This window comes from Chelonoidis abingdonii, chromosome 11, assembly GCF_003597395.2.
Source record: "Chelonoidis abingdonii isolate Lonesome George chromosome 11, CheloAbing_2.0, whole genome shotgun sequence".
Classification (NCBI taxonomy): Eukaryota; Metazoa; Chordata; order Testudines; family Testudinidae; genus Chelonoidis; species Chelonoidis abingdonii.
In genome coordinates this window covers 10,867,628-10,885,335 of record NC_133779.1, presented here as the reverse complement: position 1 = coordinate 10,885,335, position 17,708 = coordinate 10,867,628, and the positions used below count along the sequence as shown (strand labels likewise).

General features: G+C 40.2%; 2 protein-coding genes across 2 annotated transcripts in view; both read left to right on the top strand.

Annotated features, from left to right (window-relative positions):
* LOC116836631 (butyrophilin subfamily 3 member A3-like) overlaps positions 1 to 7,814 on the top strand; it is a 42,820-nt gene extending 35,006 nt beyond the window's left edge. The window contains exons 8-11 of the mRNA XM_032800331.1: positions 2,246 to 2,272; positions 3,305 to 3,325; positions 3,430 to 3,456; positions 7,291 to 7,814. Of these exons, the coding sequence (XP_032656222.1) occupies positions 2,246 to 2,272; positions 3,305 to 3,325; positions 3,430 to 3,456; positions 7,291 to 7,814 (599 nt within the window). The remainder of the gene's footprint in view (positions 1 to 2,245; positions 2,273 to 3,304; positions 3,326 to 3,429; positions 3,457 to 7,290) is intronic.
* Positions 7,815 to 14,640: 6,826 nt separating this feature from the next.
* LOC116836633 (butyrophilin-like protein 2) overlaps positions 14,641 to 17,708 on the top strand; it is an 85,446-nt gene continuing 82,378 nt past the window's right edge. Inside the window, exons 1-2 of the mRNA XM_075071253.1 lie at positions 14,641 to 14,704; positions 16,094 to 16,444. Coding sequence (XP_074927354.1) covers positions 14,641 to 14,704; positions 16,094 to 16,444 — 415 coding nt within the window. The remainder of the gene's footprint in view (positions 14,705 to 16,093; positions 16,445 to 17,708) is intronic.

Genomic DNA, 17,708 nt, shown 5'->3' with positions numbered 1-17,708 from the left:
CCCCTCCTCCAAGGACACTAGGGGAATGATTAAGAACTGGTTCAGAGGCAAGCAATATCATCCTGAACCTACCCCAGAGAAGAGAAAGCGCGAGACCCAGCAGAACAGTACCGGCAATTTGCCACACTTAATATTTAAAACTAGAGATATTTCTTTCAGTCTTCAGCATGGATGATTGTTTTGAGCTGGCTGTTCTAACAAAATAGACACAAGGTGAGTAACTTTTTTGGACCTTCTTCTGTTGGTGAAAGAGACAAGAGCTCTGTGTAAACTCAAAAGCTTGTCTCACCAACAGAAGTTGGTCCAGTAAAAGATATTACCTCACCCACCTTGTCTCTCTAATATTCTGGGATAAGAACGGCTACAGCAACACTACAAACTAACAAAATAAGGTTATTATACACACATGATTATATGAGAGATGGATAAAATTTTCAGAATGTTGTGGGTTTTATGAAGAAAAATGATGATGAAAATATTCATCAAAAATTTATTTGTTAGAGGAAGGGGGTTTCAACCAAGCCTGTTGAGATCAACTGAGATTTTCAACAATAAAAGAAATTCATTTTAGTTTAGATATATTTTGAAAAAATGAGGACAAAATCTATACTTTTTTTTTTTTACCTTTTTTACCACCTATATCTGAAACCGACAGTAAACATGAAAATTTAACCTGAAGATTTTATTTTCTGCTTCTCAAGAACCAAATAATAACTAAAACACTTTGCACCAATCTCCAGCAGGGTCATTACTAAATGTCACTTAACAACTAAATTTGATTTAGCACAGATATCACAAAGGGAATGTCTGAAAAGCAGCACAGCATAAAGGGATAAAGCACCACATGTCTGCCAGGGTTTTCTGCTTTCACCTGTATGCTATTATGGGGCAGAAAGGAAATGGAATAAAAATGTTCTCAGGAAAGTACTAGGAACAGAGCCATAGCTGTAAAAGGCAAGAGTGGCACTTATAGAGAAATGTATTGATCAACTGTCACAAGACAAGAAAAGGGGATGAGACGAAGAAAGGGCTTGACTTCAAATGGGGTGGCCATATCACTACTGGGGAGTAAGATGATTCAGGTTTGAAGATGATGTACATGAAAATGTTACTTTAGAAGGTGAATCTCAGACAGTGTCTCTTGCACTCTAGATCTCATTTGTGGCTGTTTGTTTTGAGTGACATTATTTCTGCAATTGCACTGTTTTAATTCCTGGCCTTCATAAAACTAAGGCATTGTCTATGCTGGTGGTGGTGTGTTGGGTACATGTAGCTACACACCACAGTGAAAAGCAGGCTGTGTTTGCATTGCAGTGTGTAACTACACATGGCAATGACAGGCTCTGGCAGCAAGAGACTTGGTAACCCACACACATCCTGGGTGTGGTGTTCTGTCCTATCTGGTGACACCAACACCATGTAGAGAGAGTGGGAGAGGGAGAGATTAATGAGTCTGCTGTATAGCTTTAGCTAACAGCTGTATGGTTTTTACCTCATGAATTAAAGGCTCATGTATTTAGCTGCAAACGTCCCAGGTTCAATCCCACCTGCTGACAACCGAGGTCTGACGGTGTTACAAGTAGGGCCTCATATGGGATATCAACTGGGAAGTCTCTGAAGCTCGGGGAACACTTCCTCAGCTAGGCGAAGTATGTAACCCACACACCTCCTGGATGTGGTGTTCTGTCCCATCTAGTGACACAGATGGAGACCACTTAGAGAGAGAGAGATTAATGAGGCTGCTTTACAGCCTTAGCTAGCAGTTATGTGGTTTTTAGCTCATGTAGTAGAGGCTCATGCATTTAGCTGCAGAGGTCCCAGGTTTTATCCAGCCTGCTGATGACTGGGGTCTGTCAGTATTACAAAGTCACAGCTAAAAGTAGCAGTGCAGTTGTAGGATGAACTTCTAGGGCATAAGGAGAGCTCTGTAGGGAATATATCCTAAGGTTCTGGTGTGTCTTTACTTGCCTAAACAGGGCCTTACTGACCACACTTCTATTTATAACCATACTAGCTGGGCATGAAATGTATGTACTCACTACCATGAATACAGAAATAGCCTAAGTATTTGTGAAAGCCAAATATCTGTCAAATTTTGGTCACTACCTGCAAATCAATGCATTCTGCACTCCCAGAAACTACCTCCATAACGTATTTTGATTATATTACAAATCTCTGTTCAGTTGCTCTCATCTGCAGACTCCTCTTGTCTTTTGGTTAACAGTTTAATTTTGTTTCTTTGTAGCAATTCAGGAAATACAGGAGAAATTTGGTAAGTGTTTAATTGGAATAGTTTCAACCAGCTCTAGTCTTTAGTTTAGCAGCCTCCTGGTAACAGAGACATCCCAGCCTACTGGCCCCTTGGTGGTGGCCAGCCCCCAACTTTGTCATTTTTTTTCAGGTTTGTTTCCCCTCTCTGTAGTCATAGATAGATTCCAAAGCCAAAAGGTATCATTGTGGTCATCTAGTCTGACCTCCTGTATCACGTAGGCCAGAGAACTTCCCCAAAACCATTTCTATAGAATCACTTTTAGAAAAAAATCCACATAGTTCTTTTTATCTCTTTTTTCCATAAAGAAGGAAATGCAATGCAAAACAACCCAGACAAAACACTATATTCATACATCAAAAAAACTGAGAACTTCAAAGCATGCAAGTCAGCCAGTCAAATCCTAAGGAATCCAAGGCTAGATTTTAAAAAAGTATTTACTCTGTAAAGATGCAGATAGGCACCTTGATATTTCTGAAAATCATGCTAAGTGCCTCACTTTCATTGAAACCAATGGGAATTAGACACCTAAGCTCTTTTCAAAATCTGACTAGGTACCTAGCTGCATCTTTAGGTGCTTAATGTCCTTACAAATCTGACTCTTACTCTCTTATTACATTATTTTCACTCAGATAAATTCCCATTGTTTAAATGCAGCATGGACTTCAAGATTTAGCCACCATTTTTGCATAGTCTAGTTTATATAAGGATGCCATTGAACATAACATAGTAGATATTCTATTGCAGCTAATATGGCAACAAGATAAATGTTTAGACCCAATCCTGCAAAGATTTAGACACATGCTTAAATTTGTACACACACTGAGTTGTTCCATTTAACACAATGGACTCACGGTGTCTAAAATTAAGCATGGTTGTAGATTTTTGCAGGTTTGGGGCCTTAGAACCTGAACCTTACTCACCTGAGTCTATTTTACTTGAGTAATTCCATATAGGGAGTAAAGATTTCCTACAAAACAGAATTAACAAGGGAATAATGAAGAAGCATGATGTAACAATCTTTTTCCATTTCAGAAAAAGCCATGGCTGAGCTGGGTGAGTTAAAAGACCATATTTAATATTACACAGCTTGTATTATTTCAATGTAAAATAAGCCACATGCTATAGCTGAAATTCTGAATTTTCTTTGCTTGTTGTAGACTTCAGGAGGGCTCGTAGCAATGCAGGTAAGATGCCTTGTATCTGGAATTTTAGACAGGTTATTTTCTCCCAGAAGTTTAATATTTTGATTAAATATTTTTGGTGCCCTGAGTTCTGAAAGGAGGAATAAAGAACGTCTGCTCAACAGCCCTGAAGAGTAATGTGACTGGGATTTGAGTAGGCACCTAGCTGCAGAAGAAAGGGACAATATTTGTTGATAAAAGAATTGGTGACTTTAGCTGAGTGAGACTTTAGGACAAATAGTTTAACAGTTGAAAAAAGGAGCTTCCAGTCTACTGAAACTATTCACAAATTTGTGTTGAGTTAGCTGAAGAATTTCAACTTCATTGAAAAAGCCAAAATGTTTCATTTCAACCTGAAAAAAATTGTTTAGATGTGCAGGCATTCTGACAAAAACAAAGGAAAGGAGGACTAGATTCACAAAATGGCTGAAGAGGGAGATCCTTGTGCCTCTCTTGTAGGCTTTAGCCTAGTGGTTAGGGCACTCAGCAGGGAGGCAGGCGACCTAAGTTCAGTTGCGTCCTTTGCTTGTTGAGGATTGTGGATGCAAGCTTGGGTCCCCCATGTTAGAGGAAGGCACCATATCTGCTGGGCTATGGAATGCTGTGGCTTCAATCTCTCCTGTGGTAGCTATTCCACATCTTATAAATAATTAAATAGCAATTGGATAGGGGACTTTAACTTGGGACTCCTAGATCCTAACTATTGGGCTATAGTCACTCCCATTCTCATTACCTGGCCCATTAACACTCCATTGCCACCATGAATGACTATGAATTGCCATTGTGAAGAAAGTCCTTAGGGCCCAGTGTTCTTGGCATTACACATGTGAGTAACTCTATTGGTATCTAAGGATCAGGTGAGTAATGGCAGCAGGATAGGGACCTTCATGTTTTGGCTCCCGTTCATTTCAAGCCCCTGTCTCTAGGTACCTTATGTCACAGTTCAAGGCCACTGCACTTTTATGTCCTCTCCACTGTTCCTTGAGGACACCTGCTCTAGGCTCCCAGCTTCTCAGCCATCAACATGCTTGTGCAGAGACCCATGTCTCTCTCCCTCCTGACCAGAGATTTTGTAAATTGCACAATTCCCTGCCCACACTGTTATTCCCAGCAAGCCAGAATGCCTGAATAGGCCAGCATCTGTGTTTTGCTTTCTTCTTAGAGTCTATGAACAGCTGTAATTGCTCACAGACACAAGTTACCACGCATCTCTTTCTAAGCAAGCACATCTATTCTTAAGGTGAAAGCATTACAGAGACAACATTTAAAACAATAAAAAAGACCCTAAGACTAATAAACTTACTAGAGGTCACACCAACTTCAGCCTCTGGCTTTGGTTGGTGATCAGTCATTCAAAATGCACAGTAGTTTTCCCGTGATTACAAATTCAAAACAACCTCAAGAACTAGCACATCCATCAATCTTCTTTATACACTAAGGGGCTTTGATCCTGAGTCTCTGGGAACAGATAATCAACAGACAAATGGTCCCTGACTCTGGGTGTAGCTTCAAAAACCTAGATTTTTGCATAACAAGAGGTGGGGCATTTCCATTCACCTTCTCCTAGAGATTTCCCAGGCAAACCACTTGAACCTATTTGTCCCAGAAGTCCATTCTTATCCGGCACATTGTTCAATACAGACCTCTGAAATTCATAACACTTCCCAGGGTTCACCTCACTCTCCCCACTGTAGAGGTTACATGCAATCCCATCCCACAATAATACACAATCTCTGCATATAATACAACGGATTCCAAAGATACTTGAATTTAATGCAATAACATATTTCAAGTATATTGCTGAAAACTGCCATCTTTCTCACATCTTACAGCTAGAACTGTGCAGGAAGCCTAATTTTAATTTTAATGGCAAATACTGACATTTAGAGATTTGGTTTAAAAATCTTCTGTGACATGAATTTTATTTTTTAAATTGTTTTGGGTTAGTTGAAACCTATCCTTTTGATAAAATATCTCATTTTGATTTTTAAAAGTTTTTATTTTATGTTAAAATTTACATTATAAAATGAAATAGATTTTGAAAGGGAAAATTATTTTAAGACAAATATCAAAATATTCCATTACAAAAATGCTGAAATGGAAAGTGCTTTATGAGCTTTTTTTTATTTTCAAAAACAAAATTACCTCAGAATTGCAGAATTCCACATTCCTGCAGAAAATACAGAGTTTGATAAACCGGTATTTTCGAATGGACAAATATCTTAGACTTTCAGAAAGCTTTTGACAAGGTCCCTCATCAAAGGCTATTAAGCAAAGTAGACATTCATGGAATAAGAGAGAAGATCCTCTCATAGATCAGTAACCGGTTAAAAGACAGAAAACAAAGGGTAGGAATAAATCGTAATTTTTCAGAATGGAGAAAGGTAAACAGGGGACACCACTATTTATGTACTGGGGTATGTACTGGGATCAGTACTGCTCAACATAATCATAAATGATATGGGAAAATAGGTAAATAGTGAGATGGCAAGATTTGCAGACAGTACATAGTTACTCAAGTCAGTTAAGTCCAAAGCAGCCTGCAAATGGTTAAAAGGAATCTCACAAAACTGGATGACTGGGCAACAAAATGGTAGATGGAATTCAGTGTTGATAAATGCAAAGTAATGCACAATAGAAAACATAGTCCCAACTATACATACAAAAATGATGAGGTCTAAATCAGCTGTTATCATTCAAAAAAGAGATCTTGGACTCATTATGGGTTGGTTTCTGAATACATCCACTCAATGTACAGTGCCAGTCAAAAAAGCAAACGGAATGTTAGGAATCTTTAGGAAAGGGATAGATAATAACACAGTAAATATTATCATGCCACTATATAAATGCCTGCTATGCCCACACCTTGAATGCTTTGTGCAGTTCTGGTCACCACATCTCAAAAAAGATATATTAGAATTAGAAAAGGTATAGAGAAGGGCAACAAAAATGATCAGGTGTATGGAACATCTTCCATGTGAGGAGAGATTAAAAAGACTGTGGTTTTTCAGCATAGAAAAGAGAAGACTAAGAGGGGATATAATAAAGGTCTATAAAATTGTGACTGCTGTGGAGAAAGTGAATAAGAAAGTGTTATTTACACTTTCACATAAGACAAATACCAGGGCTCACTCTATGAAATTAATAGGCAGCAGGTTTAAAAGAAACAAAAGAAAGTACTACTTCACACATAATGCACAGTCAATCCATGGAATTTGTTGCCAGGGGATGTTGAGAATGCCAAAACTGTAACAAGGTTATAAAAGGAGCTAGGTATTTTCATGGAAGATAGGTTCATCAATGACTATTAGTCAAGATGGTAAAGGATGGAACCCCATGCTCTGGGTGTCCCTAAACCTCCAACTGTCAGATGCTGGGACTTGATGACAGGGGATGGATCATTCAAAATTGCCCTGTTCTGTTCATTTCCTCTGAAGCATCTGGCATTGGTGACTGTCAGAAGACATGATACTGAGCTAGATGGACCATTGGTCTAACCCATTATAACTGTTCTTATGAGATCAAAGATTTCTTTACTCCATTCCCATGGCTTTTACCATGGGAAGGGATGATTTGGGCCAGGAGTGTTAGTTAATTCAAGCTATAACTAGCAAGGGGTGTATCTGCCATTGCTGTTACATATATTAATACATATATTACATATGCTCTTGTTCTGAGCAGCTGTAGTGCATTTAGCTGAGATATTTAATATTTTGTTTGTCTCTCTACTATGTTTTTAATTTTCTTCACCAGCTTTGATATTTGTTTGTTTATTTCAGTGAGAGTTAATAAGTCTCTAGTTACTGATGAAATGAACATTTTTATTCTTCCCTCCAGTTAACATCACTCTGGATTCTGACTGTAAACATCCCAAACTCTCACTCAAGGATAAAAATAGGGTCGTTTCCACAGCAGAGAAGAAAGCCGGCAGGGATTTGATAGTGGTGGCAAATGAAGGATTTTCAGAGAAGAAACAATACTGGGAGGTGGAGGTGGGGGACAAGCCAGAGTGGGAGCTAGGGGTGCTGACTCAGAATGAAAGGAGGAAACTGAAAAATGAGAAGATGGAGAAACCTCCTGAGAAGGAATACTGGAGTTTGTGGCTGTCTGAGGGTCAGTATCATTGTAGTTGGAAAAGTGATACAATCACCTCTGAGGATAAAAAATGCCCAGTGATTGGCATTTTTCTCGACTGGGAAGAGGGAATGATCTCATTCTACAATGTAGAGCTAATGTGCCCTGTTGTGTCCATCACTCAAGAGTTTCAAGGAAATCTGTACCCATTCTTCAATCCTGGCAGTGATAAGCAATACCTAGGAATACGCCCTCTCAGTGTCCCCAGCCCCTTAACTTCTCTCTGAAATCAAACATTGGCTCTAATAGTTATGGGACTTTTAAATTCACTCCATCTGAGGAGAGAGGAGAGAAGGAGAGCCAGGAAACTTGAACCGCTATAGAAGAAAGGGAAGGGTTTAATTAGTTAACATAGAATCTGAGAGAAAGAGAGAGAGAAAGGGGGAATGGTAAATTTTGATATTTTTGAAGATGGCCCAAAAGCTGAAACAGATACTTCTTAGCCCCTGACCCAGGCAAATTACCAGTGACATGACCTGAGTAAAAACTATGACTAGTCAAATAGACCAATAATTTTTCAGTAAATATTGACTTGAATAAAAAAATGAATAAAGGAGGGCTGTGCTTTTGTCCATTTTGTGTTCTCTTTCATGTAGTGAACTAATTTACTAATTTACTACCAGCAATGTTAGTGGAAATGATAAAGTATAAGTAAAGATGACAGAATATTGGTGGAAAGCAAATTTTGAATAAGTAAATACAAATATTCACACCAGAAACCTGATGCCAAATGATATCATCATCTAGGACACAACGCAGCAAAGGCCATCCCTCTTCAGCAAAATTTAAGACTATACTTAAGTTCCTTAGACTTTAGTGAATCCTAGTGCTTTGCAGAATAGGGATTGTTTGCTGAACCCAGGACCCAATCAAGACAGAATTCTTATGAGCCCAAACAGTTCTAACCAGGGCAGCTCAAATATCAAATGTCAGTTACTCACATTGAATAGCTCACAGCCAAGAACTGTTTTGTTGCAATTATTTGGAAAATAACTCTGAATAGTGAATATGTTTGTGAAAAGTGAGAAATGCTCTCAGATAATTCACCAATAGAAAAAGATACAAATATGTTACTTTCTGCGCATAATTTGCTCAGCACTACTACAGACATTCAAAACTGAGCATTGTCTTCACAGCAGTGGTTCTACTCTTGCCATGGTTCTGGCCCTTTCCAACCCAGTGGGCTAGTCATTCAAAGAGGAATAAGCTGCACGCCATTAGGAGTCTAGTTTGGAGTGCTAGACCCCTGAGCACCAGGGAGTCCTAGGAGGCAATCTGCTCCCTTCAGCAGAAAATGACTGTGAAGATGAAAAAAAACCATATAATTTCTGGTAATTGTTTTAGCAGAAAACATTAGATTTTTTTGACCCAAATATAAAAATTCTGAAAAAGGAATGTTTCAGCCAAAAGCTGCTGACAGATGAATATTTTTGGCCACAAACTGGGAAATCTTTGGGTTTTTGATGATTGGTCAGCCCTTCTTCCAGCATTCCCTCTGGAATTTTCTAGCCCTGCATTTCCCTATACATGTGTGCATTGCACAATCAAGACTTGGTGGGAAAGAAGAGACCCTAACCTCCCCTCTTTGCTTAGCAGCAAATAGAGCTCAGCGTCTAGACCTGCATTTGCATTTGGGGAGGAATGCATTAGACTGGGGTCTCCAAAGGTACTTAAGGGATTTAGGCACCCAAATCACATTGAATTGGGTGCCAAATTTCCATAAGATCCCCATCAAATTCCCAGCTTTCATGACTGCTCTTTCCTCTCTGTGCGTTAAAATAAAGATTTCCATCTGACACCAATCCTTTCTCACCAATGTGTGTTAAAAGAAAATACTAGAAAGAACCAAATTTAACCATAGCTGAAACAGGTTAGTCCGTTTAATTGGCATGATTTTAAACAAGGTTGTTTGCTGTATTAGAAGCTCTACCAGGGAGCCTGTGCATCCTTGAAGGGTTACATAGGGATAAATTCTGCTTAATAGAGACACAACTACCAAAAATTCTGCTGAAGAGGATGCATTCACCCACTGCTGAGAAACGATGAGTTACTTTACATGTGGTGAAATTTGACATTTTTTCTCTTGAAGAAGCAAACTGATAAAATTTTTAAAAAAATTAAAATGAATCAGTGTTTCATTTCTTAATAGTTTATTTCTGACAACTGTTTTCATAAAAGGCCCATTGTTATTCTGGATAGCTGGTTAATTTGGGGAATAAATGCAATGTCCACCAGGATGTCTCACTTATAATGAAATTTTATATAAATCTAAGGCTTTAGTATACTTGCTTGAAATATTTCCAACTGTCATGTAATCCTATTGCTGACCATCTTGAACATAATAAAAAATAAGCAAAATCTGAACAACCGGTGACTATTTGCCCCCTTTGGGAGTCCAATTCTGCTGTCTCATTGATGAGAATGAAGAATCACAGTAACTTGCAGCATTGGCAGTTAAATGTTCAACTAAAGATGATGTCCAGCAATACATAACCTTTTCTACCTATACAGCCTCCTCCCTGTAATAGAATTTAATGCCAAGATATTATCTGATTCTGTAACCCTTATTCATTGTCAAGTCCTATTATAAAGCCCTTGTATGAAATACAGGTTTAAACTCTAAGAAATGACTCTTTAAAAATAGCCAGACTCCATATTTAGTATCTCTCAATGACTAGTGAAAATGTGTTCTATCTACAAGTAACCAGGTGCTCTGCAAACTCAGCATGAACTCTGAAAGTCAAGCTGGGCTCTTGCTGTTTCATGAATCATTGACAACAAATATTTTTACTCAAAATTCAGGTAATACTTCTGTTGTTGATGCATGCTTTTCATAGTCCAATGGATTTTGGCGGGCTTAATCTTGCCTGCTGAGAGAGTTCTGAGGTGAGTACACAAATCTGCTGCGTGTGAATGTAATTTATAATCCAAATAAGTGATTTCTAAAACATGTTTCTTATATTTATGTAGATTTGGAATTTTTAAAAGTTACTTCTTGTTTCTGGAGCAATTGGAATGACTGTTAAAATTTAGATGCACTGCAGGGAAGTTTTCATAACTGAAGCAATGAAAAAATTGTAATTCATTCATAAAACAGTGGCATACAATCAGAAGAAGTTTTGTGCAAATACAGAGTTTGGACTAAACATTTATCTGTATTAATCGGATTATGCCGAGTGTGTAGATGAGAGCAATAGATGCTAATCTCATCAAATAATGTTTGATTTAGTGTTGTAATGCTAAGGGGAGGTAGGCACTTCACTATTTTATTTTATTTGTTTCAAAAGAGGGAAGTTATAACCAAACCACTCTCCTTAAAGCTATCGGAGCTTTAAGGCAGGAATCTGCTCTGTGGGATCTGTGGAATGGCAGAACTAGACATGTCTTTAAAGCTCTCAGATACAAAAAGGACTTTCATTCTGAACAATAGATTATCACCTCAGAAAGTATATCTTGGTGTAAAATATACTAGGCTACTGCATGTGCATGGAACAGACAGTTGGTGACAAGAAAAGAAAGGGAATAAAAAAGGGCTTGTGAATTTTTCTTGTCTTGTGTTTAACTGTAGGTGCTTTAGAGGAGAAGATGCATATTTCACAGGATTAACAGCATTACTCTGCTTGGCAGTTGTCTTTGGATCTTAAAGGGGGAAGGAATTAGGAAAACAAACAAATTAAAAAAAAACTTTCCAGTTATTGGAGGTCAGTTGGATTATAAAGCATATATAGGAAAGCTTTAAAAGAGACTGAAGATCATAGCTGATCAAACTCCTCAATTTTTTTCCTATAGGAAATTTTGAACAAATACATTTAATTTGAAATGCTTTGATTTTTCATGGAAAAAATCAGAATGAAATAAAATTATTTTTTCAATTTATATAGAACATTCTCTTTTGATCTGGGGTTTCAGGCACCACGACATTCAGTTTTTGCTTTTTCCTTTTTTCCTTTTTTGTTTTCTCTCGCTTTCTGTCCGTTTTCTCATTTTTACATTGTTAGATTTCTTTTCTTTTTGTTCTCTGTAAATTATCCAAAATTGGAGAAGTTTTTCAAGGTTACAGAGTGCAGAAAAAAAATCATATGGAAAAAATAAACAGACAAACAAACCCTAGACCTCCCTCAGTCAGTCTATTGCATTCAGTGGCAAAAAAGGAACAAAGAGAAAGAAAGTGAAAGAAATAGCAATCCAAACGTCTGATTTTTTAAAAGATGTTCTGGTTATTAAGAAATGGAAGAGTTCAATTTTAAATGAAAAAAATATATATATTTATTATCGCTCATGGTTACATCATGGGGATTTATTAAATAAATAGTCTTCAAAACACACAAGATTTTTAGGCATAAAAAGGGAAAATCTACTATCTAAAATTTATCCTTGAGTCACCAATAAATCCTGACTGCAAACCAATGTTGTTCCAGGATCCTAACACACACACACACACACACACACGTATATATTCCTCCCCCAAAAGACAGTCACAGTCACCTGCCCATCCCCAGAAATCACTTATTGCCCCTTCGCCAAAATCAGTTGTTGCCCATTACCACCACACCCCAAAATCACTCATTGCCCCTCTCACCCCAGCAATTACTCACTTCCCCCCACTCACCCCAAAATCACTTACTGCCCTCCACCCACAAAAATCAGCTCTTGCCCTTGCCACCCTAACACTGTGGCAGCTGCCCTACCCTGTGTCTATCTCCCCTGGCCAGTGCTGTTCCTGACGTCAGGACCAGGGTGCATCTGGCTCTGGGCTGGGATCTCTGCTGGGGGCAGTGGGTCTGGATGCCTTCCCACATGGTGGGGGATGGGCGGGTGCCTGCATGGTGTTGGGGGTCTGCATGGTGTAAGTGTCGGGGGCTGGAGCTGGGCAAGAACTGCTGGGTATGACCTGGCCCCTGCAGCCTGCAGGACTCAGACCAGAGTGACAGGTGGAACCAGCCCAAAGACGTGTGGGGGTGGGGGTTCCATAGCAGCTGGCAAATGGCAGTTGGTTGGGGGAGGGGCTGGTGCCTCAGCCCAGCACTGAGGGTGACGGGGGGAAAAGTTAGTGTTTCAGTTCAGCCCTTTTACTTCTCACTAAGGTCAATATTGTGATCATTGCATAAAACAGCTTTGCTTATTTTAGGTAATTGGAAATAGGAAAATTGACTCTACCCACTGTGATAACACAATTTGTTACTATAGCACAGTACGAAGGGGTAACATCCTACTGGACATGACGTGACATATATTGTGGTATGTTCTTGTAATGGTCAGTGTATTAACCCTGCTGTCTTAGACAAATTACAAAGCTTGTCTACACAAATTCCCCTTGTAGTCTCAGGTTGAATGAAGTGTTAAATTCCTGTTCTAGCAGCGTTGTACTTTGTACAAGGAAGTAATTGATATTCGCATTTGTTATGTTTGTGAAGTCCTTTGGGAGTGAAAAATGCTGCAGAAGCCATACATAAATTGTTACTACATGGCCTGACTCTTCAAGGCTCACTACTTACTTCTACTATACTCCCTCTTTAAATAGAGTCTTATCCAGAGTGCATGACTGTCACCTGAGTAGCAATTGAGTCAGTATTTTGGGTGGGGAGAAATTTACAAAACAATATAAGGTGAATTTGAAGTTGAATTTTTTTCCTTTGAAATGACTTTTGTGTTTGTGAAAAGTTCTCATTTGAGTTTAGGGGTCAAGCACACAAAGAAAAAAAGTAGGAGGTGCTCAGCACCCAAGGACCATGGCCCTACCTGCACTCTGTCCCAAGACCCTGTCCCCACTGGGCCTCTTTCTCCATGGCCCGACCAGTGCTGGGCCTCTTTCTGCCCCTGCTCTACCTCTTCTCCCAAGGCCCACACCACTCGCTCTTCTCTGTCCCTCCTCCATCACTCGCCCTTAAGGCAGAAGGGGACAGAAAGGAGTGAGTGGCAGGTGGGAGGTGCTCAGGAGATGGGGCAGAGAGGAGTGAGTGGTGAGTAGGGGGGCTTTGGTGTAGGGGGTGGGGCAGGGGCAGGAAGAGATGGAGTGAGAACAGGGCACTTGAGAAGAGACTGAGTGGGAGTGGGGCCTCAAGGCAGAGCACCCACCAGCAAAATTAAAAATTAGTGCCTGTGCATTTGAGATCAATGGAGACTAAATTCCTTTATAATATCTGAGCAGAAATAGTAAAAGTACAAGCACAAATTCCCCAACCGAGATCTAGAGAGACCACTTTGGGGAATGTTATCTCATGTTTATATAAGACCCATCCTCCAAAGGACCAGATTACTACTAATTTGCTTTTTTACTTTTTCATGGGAACATTTTGCAATTAGAAACTTGGCTGGGACAACCAGCATAGCCCAGAAGAGTCATAGAACAGTTTGGGGTGCTTTTGATCTATGCAGCCACTGACCGGTGAAAAGTGTCCTGGGTTAATTAAATATCTTTTCTTTCCTCAATCTGCTTCCAAAAAGCATAATTTTTGCTTAGTTTTTATGATTCAGGAAAATAGAAGTGACCATGTAAAATGAATGCAGTTTTGTACAGAGATGGCCAAAACTCAAAATTTCCATTCCATTGTAAATTCTGAAATTTTGAAAAAAATTTAGTTTTGATTCAGAAACATAACTAGAATGTTTGAAATTTCTCGCATAAAGGAAATTCTGAAAAACATTTTTTTTTAAATCAAATGGTTTTGCTTCAATTTTCCCTATATGAAAGAGAGCAGCTGAATGCTCTTAATTCCTGGAATCTCTCTGGGCTTCATGGGAAGTTCCCCAACATTTGGGGGAGTCCTCTGATGGAAATCTTGAGAACCCTGGGTCCCAGAGCTTGGAGCCATCTGTATGGCAGTGCCATCCTAGAAAAAAGGATCCTGTAAGCCCAGACTGTCCTGAAACTGGTGAGGTGTGCTGTTTCCATGAAATATTTTGGTTTTGACAAATCAACATTTTCTGATGCAGACCCATTGTAGAAGAATTCCTGACCACCTCTAGTTGTGTGTAAACCTCTTGCTACAGTTTGAGATGTTTTCTGTTTCACTTGGCAGAGACTTGGATGGATGATATTGCAATCACTTCATAATGACTACATTGATCAAATCAATCGCTATCCCATTTGTTTATATCATCGGGAAATGGCTTTGGGGTAAGAACATCATTTTTCCTAACTACTGATCAGGAAATAAATGCTGCCTGTGGAAACCCTGTGTATAGAAACCAGTATGCAATCTGAAGAGGGACACTCAAACAACATTTGGAAGCTCTAATGACATTGAGCTGGAATTAACATCGTTGTGTGCTAGAGCCTGTCTACCGCCCTGGTAGTTTTTACATGCTCTCAGGTATGTGCAAAGTCTCAGTGACCCTGCTTCATTAAGCAGGGAGAGTTACCATACATTGTCTCTGTCTGAACAGAATGCTAAAATTCTCATTAGTCACCCTCCTAAAACTATGGAAAAATACAGAGAGTCGTGATTAGAATGAAAGCACAATGACACTGATACTTAGATGGGACATTCACCCTGTCCAGGAGTATTGTTTGGAGAAGCCTAAAATAACAGAATGATTGTTTGTATTCCAAAGTGACAGATTATTACACACACATACACACACACACACTTCACACAATGGTGGCTAGATACAATTGCTTTTCCTGCTCTCAAGGAGTTCTCTCTCCTACTTCTTACAGAGGCATAAGCCACCTAAAAGGGTTAGGCAGAAAGCAGGACAATAACTAGGCTTAGATTTTTATCAGTAAATATTGATAAATGTCAATTTCTCTGTATGTACACAAACTGACGAAAAATATTTCCATCACTGAAAAATATTCAGAAATACAAAGTAAGAAACTGGAGCTTGATTTCAGGCTAAACTTTAGATATGTTCTGTTGACAATTGTGTTTCAATGCTTATAAGCTTTAACATTTTGAATCCCAGAATCTGTCATTAAATAATAGTCTGGCCTCCCCCATTGTGTGCCCCTCCATAATTTCCTGCAACTGTGAAAATTTAAGTTGATACAAATACAAAAATTCTTAAAACCCATAAGTCTGCAAAACTCTTAAAATTTCAATAGATAAAAATAGAAAAAATGATTTAAAATAAACATTGATATTATCCATCAAAATTATTTTTTTAAAAATCAAATAATGCCAAGTCTAACCCTGGCTCGGCTGTTCACCTCCCCATGCTGGCCAGCCACCGAGAGGAGAACACACTGTAACATCTGTAATGATGGCACAGGCTCTTGCTCTCCCTGGAACTTTGGGAGGGACTATGCATCCTGCACCTACCCCTCAGAAGTTCAGTCTGCACCATCTCGTGCTCAGATCTGTGCATAGCTGAACTATTAGTGAGGACCTTAAATGCTCTCTCCATTCTAAAGGGGGATAATTAGGTTAGATGGGGTGAGTTTCTACCTTGAAACACTGCTTTGTGTCTCAGTAATTACATCTAGTTTTTCTTTTGTTCTCTCAACACCAATAGCAAGCTTTTGAAGAAAATCAATGGTCATGATTTATTTTCTTTCTTACAGATGGTTTTACTGTCACTGTACATGTTGATCCTGCAGTTGCCTTGGTTGGAAAAGTTGTGATGTTGTCCTGCCAGCCCATAGGCCACAACCCTGCTAAGATTCAAGTGCATTGGTATAAATGGGAAAGGAGTAAAAATACGACATTATATTTTTACAATAACACAGAAAATGGTACTGAGCTGGGCTGGGCTGGGGACCAGCACAGAAGTGATGCTCCCAGAGGACGATATGAGAATGGAGTCATTAGAGTGAAGCTCTTTCCAGTGCAAGTAGAAGATAGTGGGCAGTATGTGTGTGCGGTGACAAGCAATGGTGTCTATCAAGAAGCTATCGCCCAGGTGATTGTTGCAGGTAAGCCTGGATATGTTCATACAGAAGTGTTGCTGGCAGTGAACAAAGCCAAACTTATCACAGTGGCATTGATTCTCCATTGCACTGCATGGTATGTGGGCAGCTGTATTTCCATTTAATCCTTTCCGCTCAACAGGGAGAGTTCAATGGCTGGCAAGGGAAGGAGAAACAGCATCTGTTGTAGACGAACATCCACGTATGTGCAGTGTTATGGGTGGTGGTAGAGGAAGTGATGGACTGGGAAGGAAGTGGAGAGAAGTGCAGGACTGGGAGTCAGGGAAGCTTCAGCAGTTTGGTGTCCATGTCGCATAAAGTATACAAACTGCACACATTGAATTCACACAACATAAATACATCATGTACATTTTTCTCTGGCTTTTTGCTAGTGGCAAGTGCAATCCTCATCCACCTGCATTGTGTGTGCTGCTGTTGCACAACAGCAATAAAATGAATTAAGCTCAGGGGCAAAGCTGGGTCATTACCTCCCATGACACATACATATGCACTCACATAGTACATTACAGAGTCCTGTAGAACTGTGAGGTCACTGTCCACCTGTGATTTGTACACACTGCCCCTGATTCTCAGTTACACTAAGGCCCTTTTACATGGAAATGAACCGCTGACATTACCACTTGTACAGAGAAGATTCTCCTTGGTGGGCGTAAAGCTGATGTAAGGGCTCTGTAGTAGCCTTGCTTCCAGACATGGTGTAAGCAGGGCCAGCTCTAATTTTTGTGCCACTCCAAGCAAAAAAAAGAGCGATGCCCTGCTGAAACCCCGGCCCCCCTGAGCGACACACCACCTGAAGCCGTGCCCCCCCAAGCACCACACTGACTTTAGCCCCACCCCCCAAGCTCTGTGCTGATCTTAGCCCCACCCTCGAGCACCACCAAACCCCCCTAGTGCCGTACCGCACAAGTCCCCCACAGCTCCGTCCCACCCAAATCCCCCTTCCCCATGAGAACTGTGCCACCTGAAGCCCCACTCCCCCGAACACCACGCAAGCCCCCGTCCCCCCAAGCACCGCCAAAGCCCTACCAAGTGCCACACCACCCAAAGTCCCCTCTGAGTACCGTGCAGTGCAAGCCCCCGCACCCCCTGAGCGCTGCGCCACCGAAGTCCCCTAAAGCTCTGTGCCACCCAAGCCCCCCGCAGCACCACGTCCCCTGAAGCCCCTGTCCTCCTGACAGCCACACTGCCCAAAGCGCCCCCAAGCACCACAAAGCCCCTGCCCCCCCAAGCACCACGCTGCCCAAGCCCC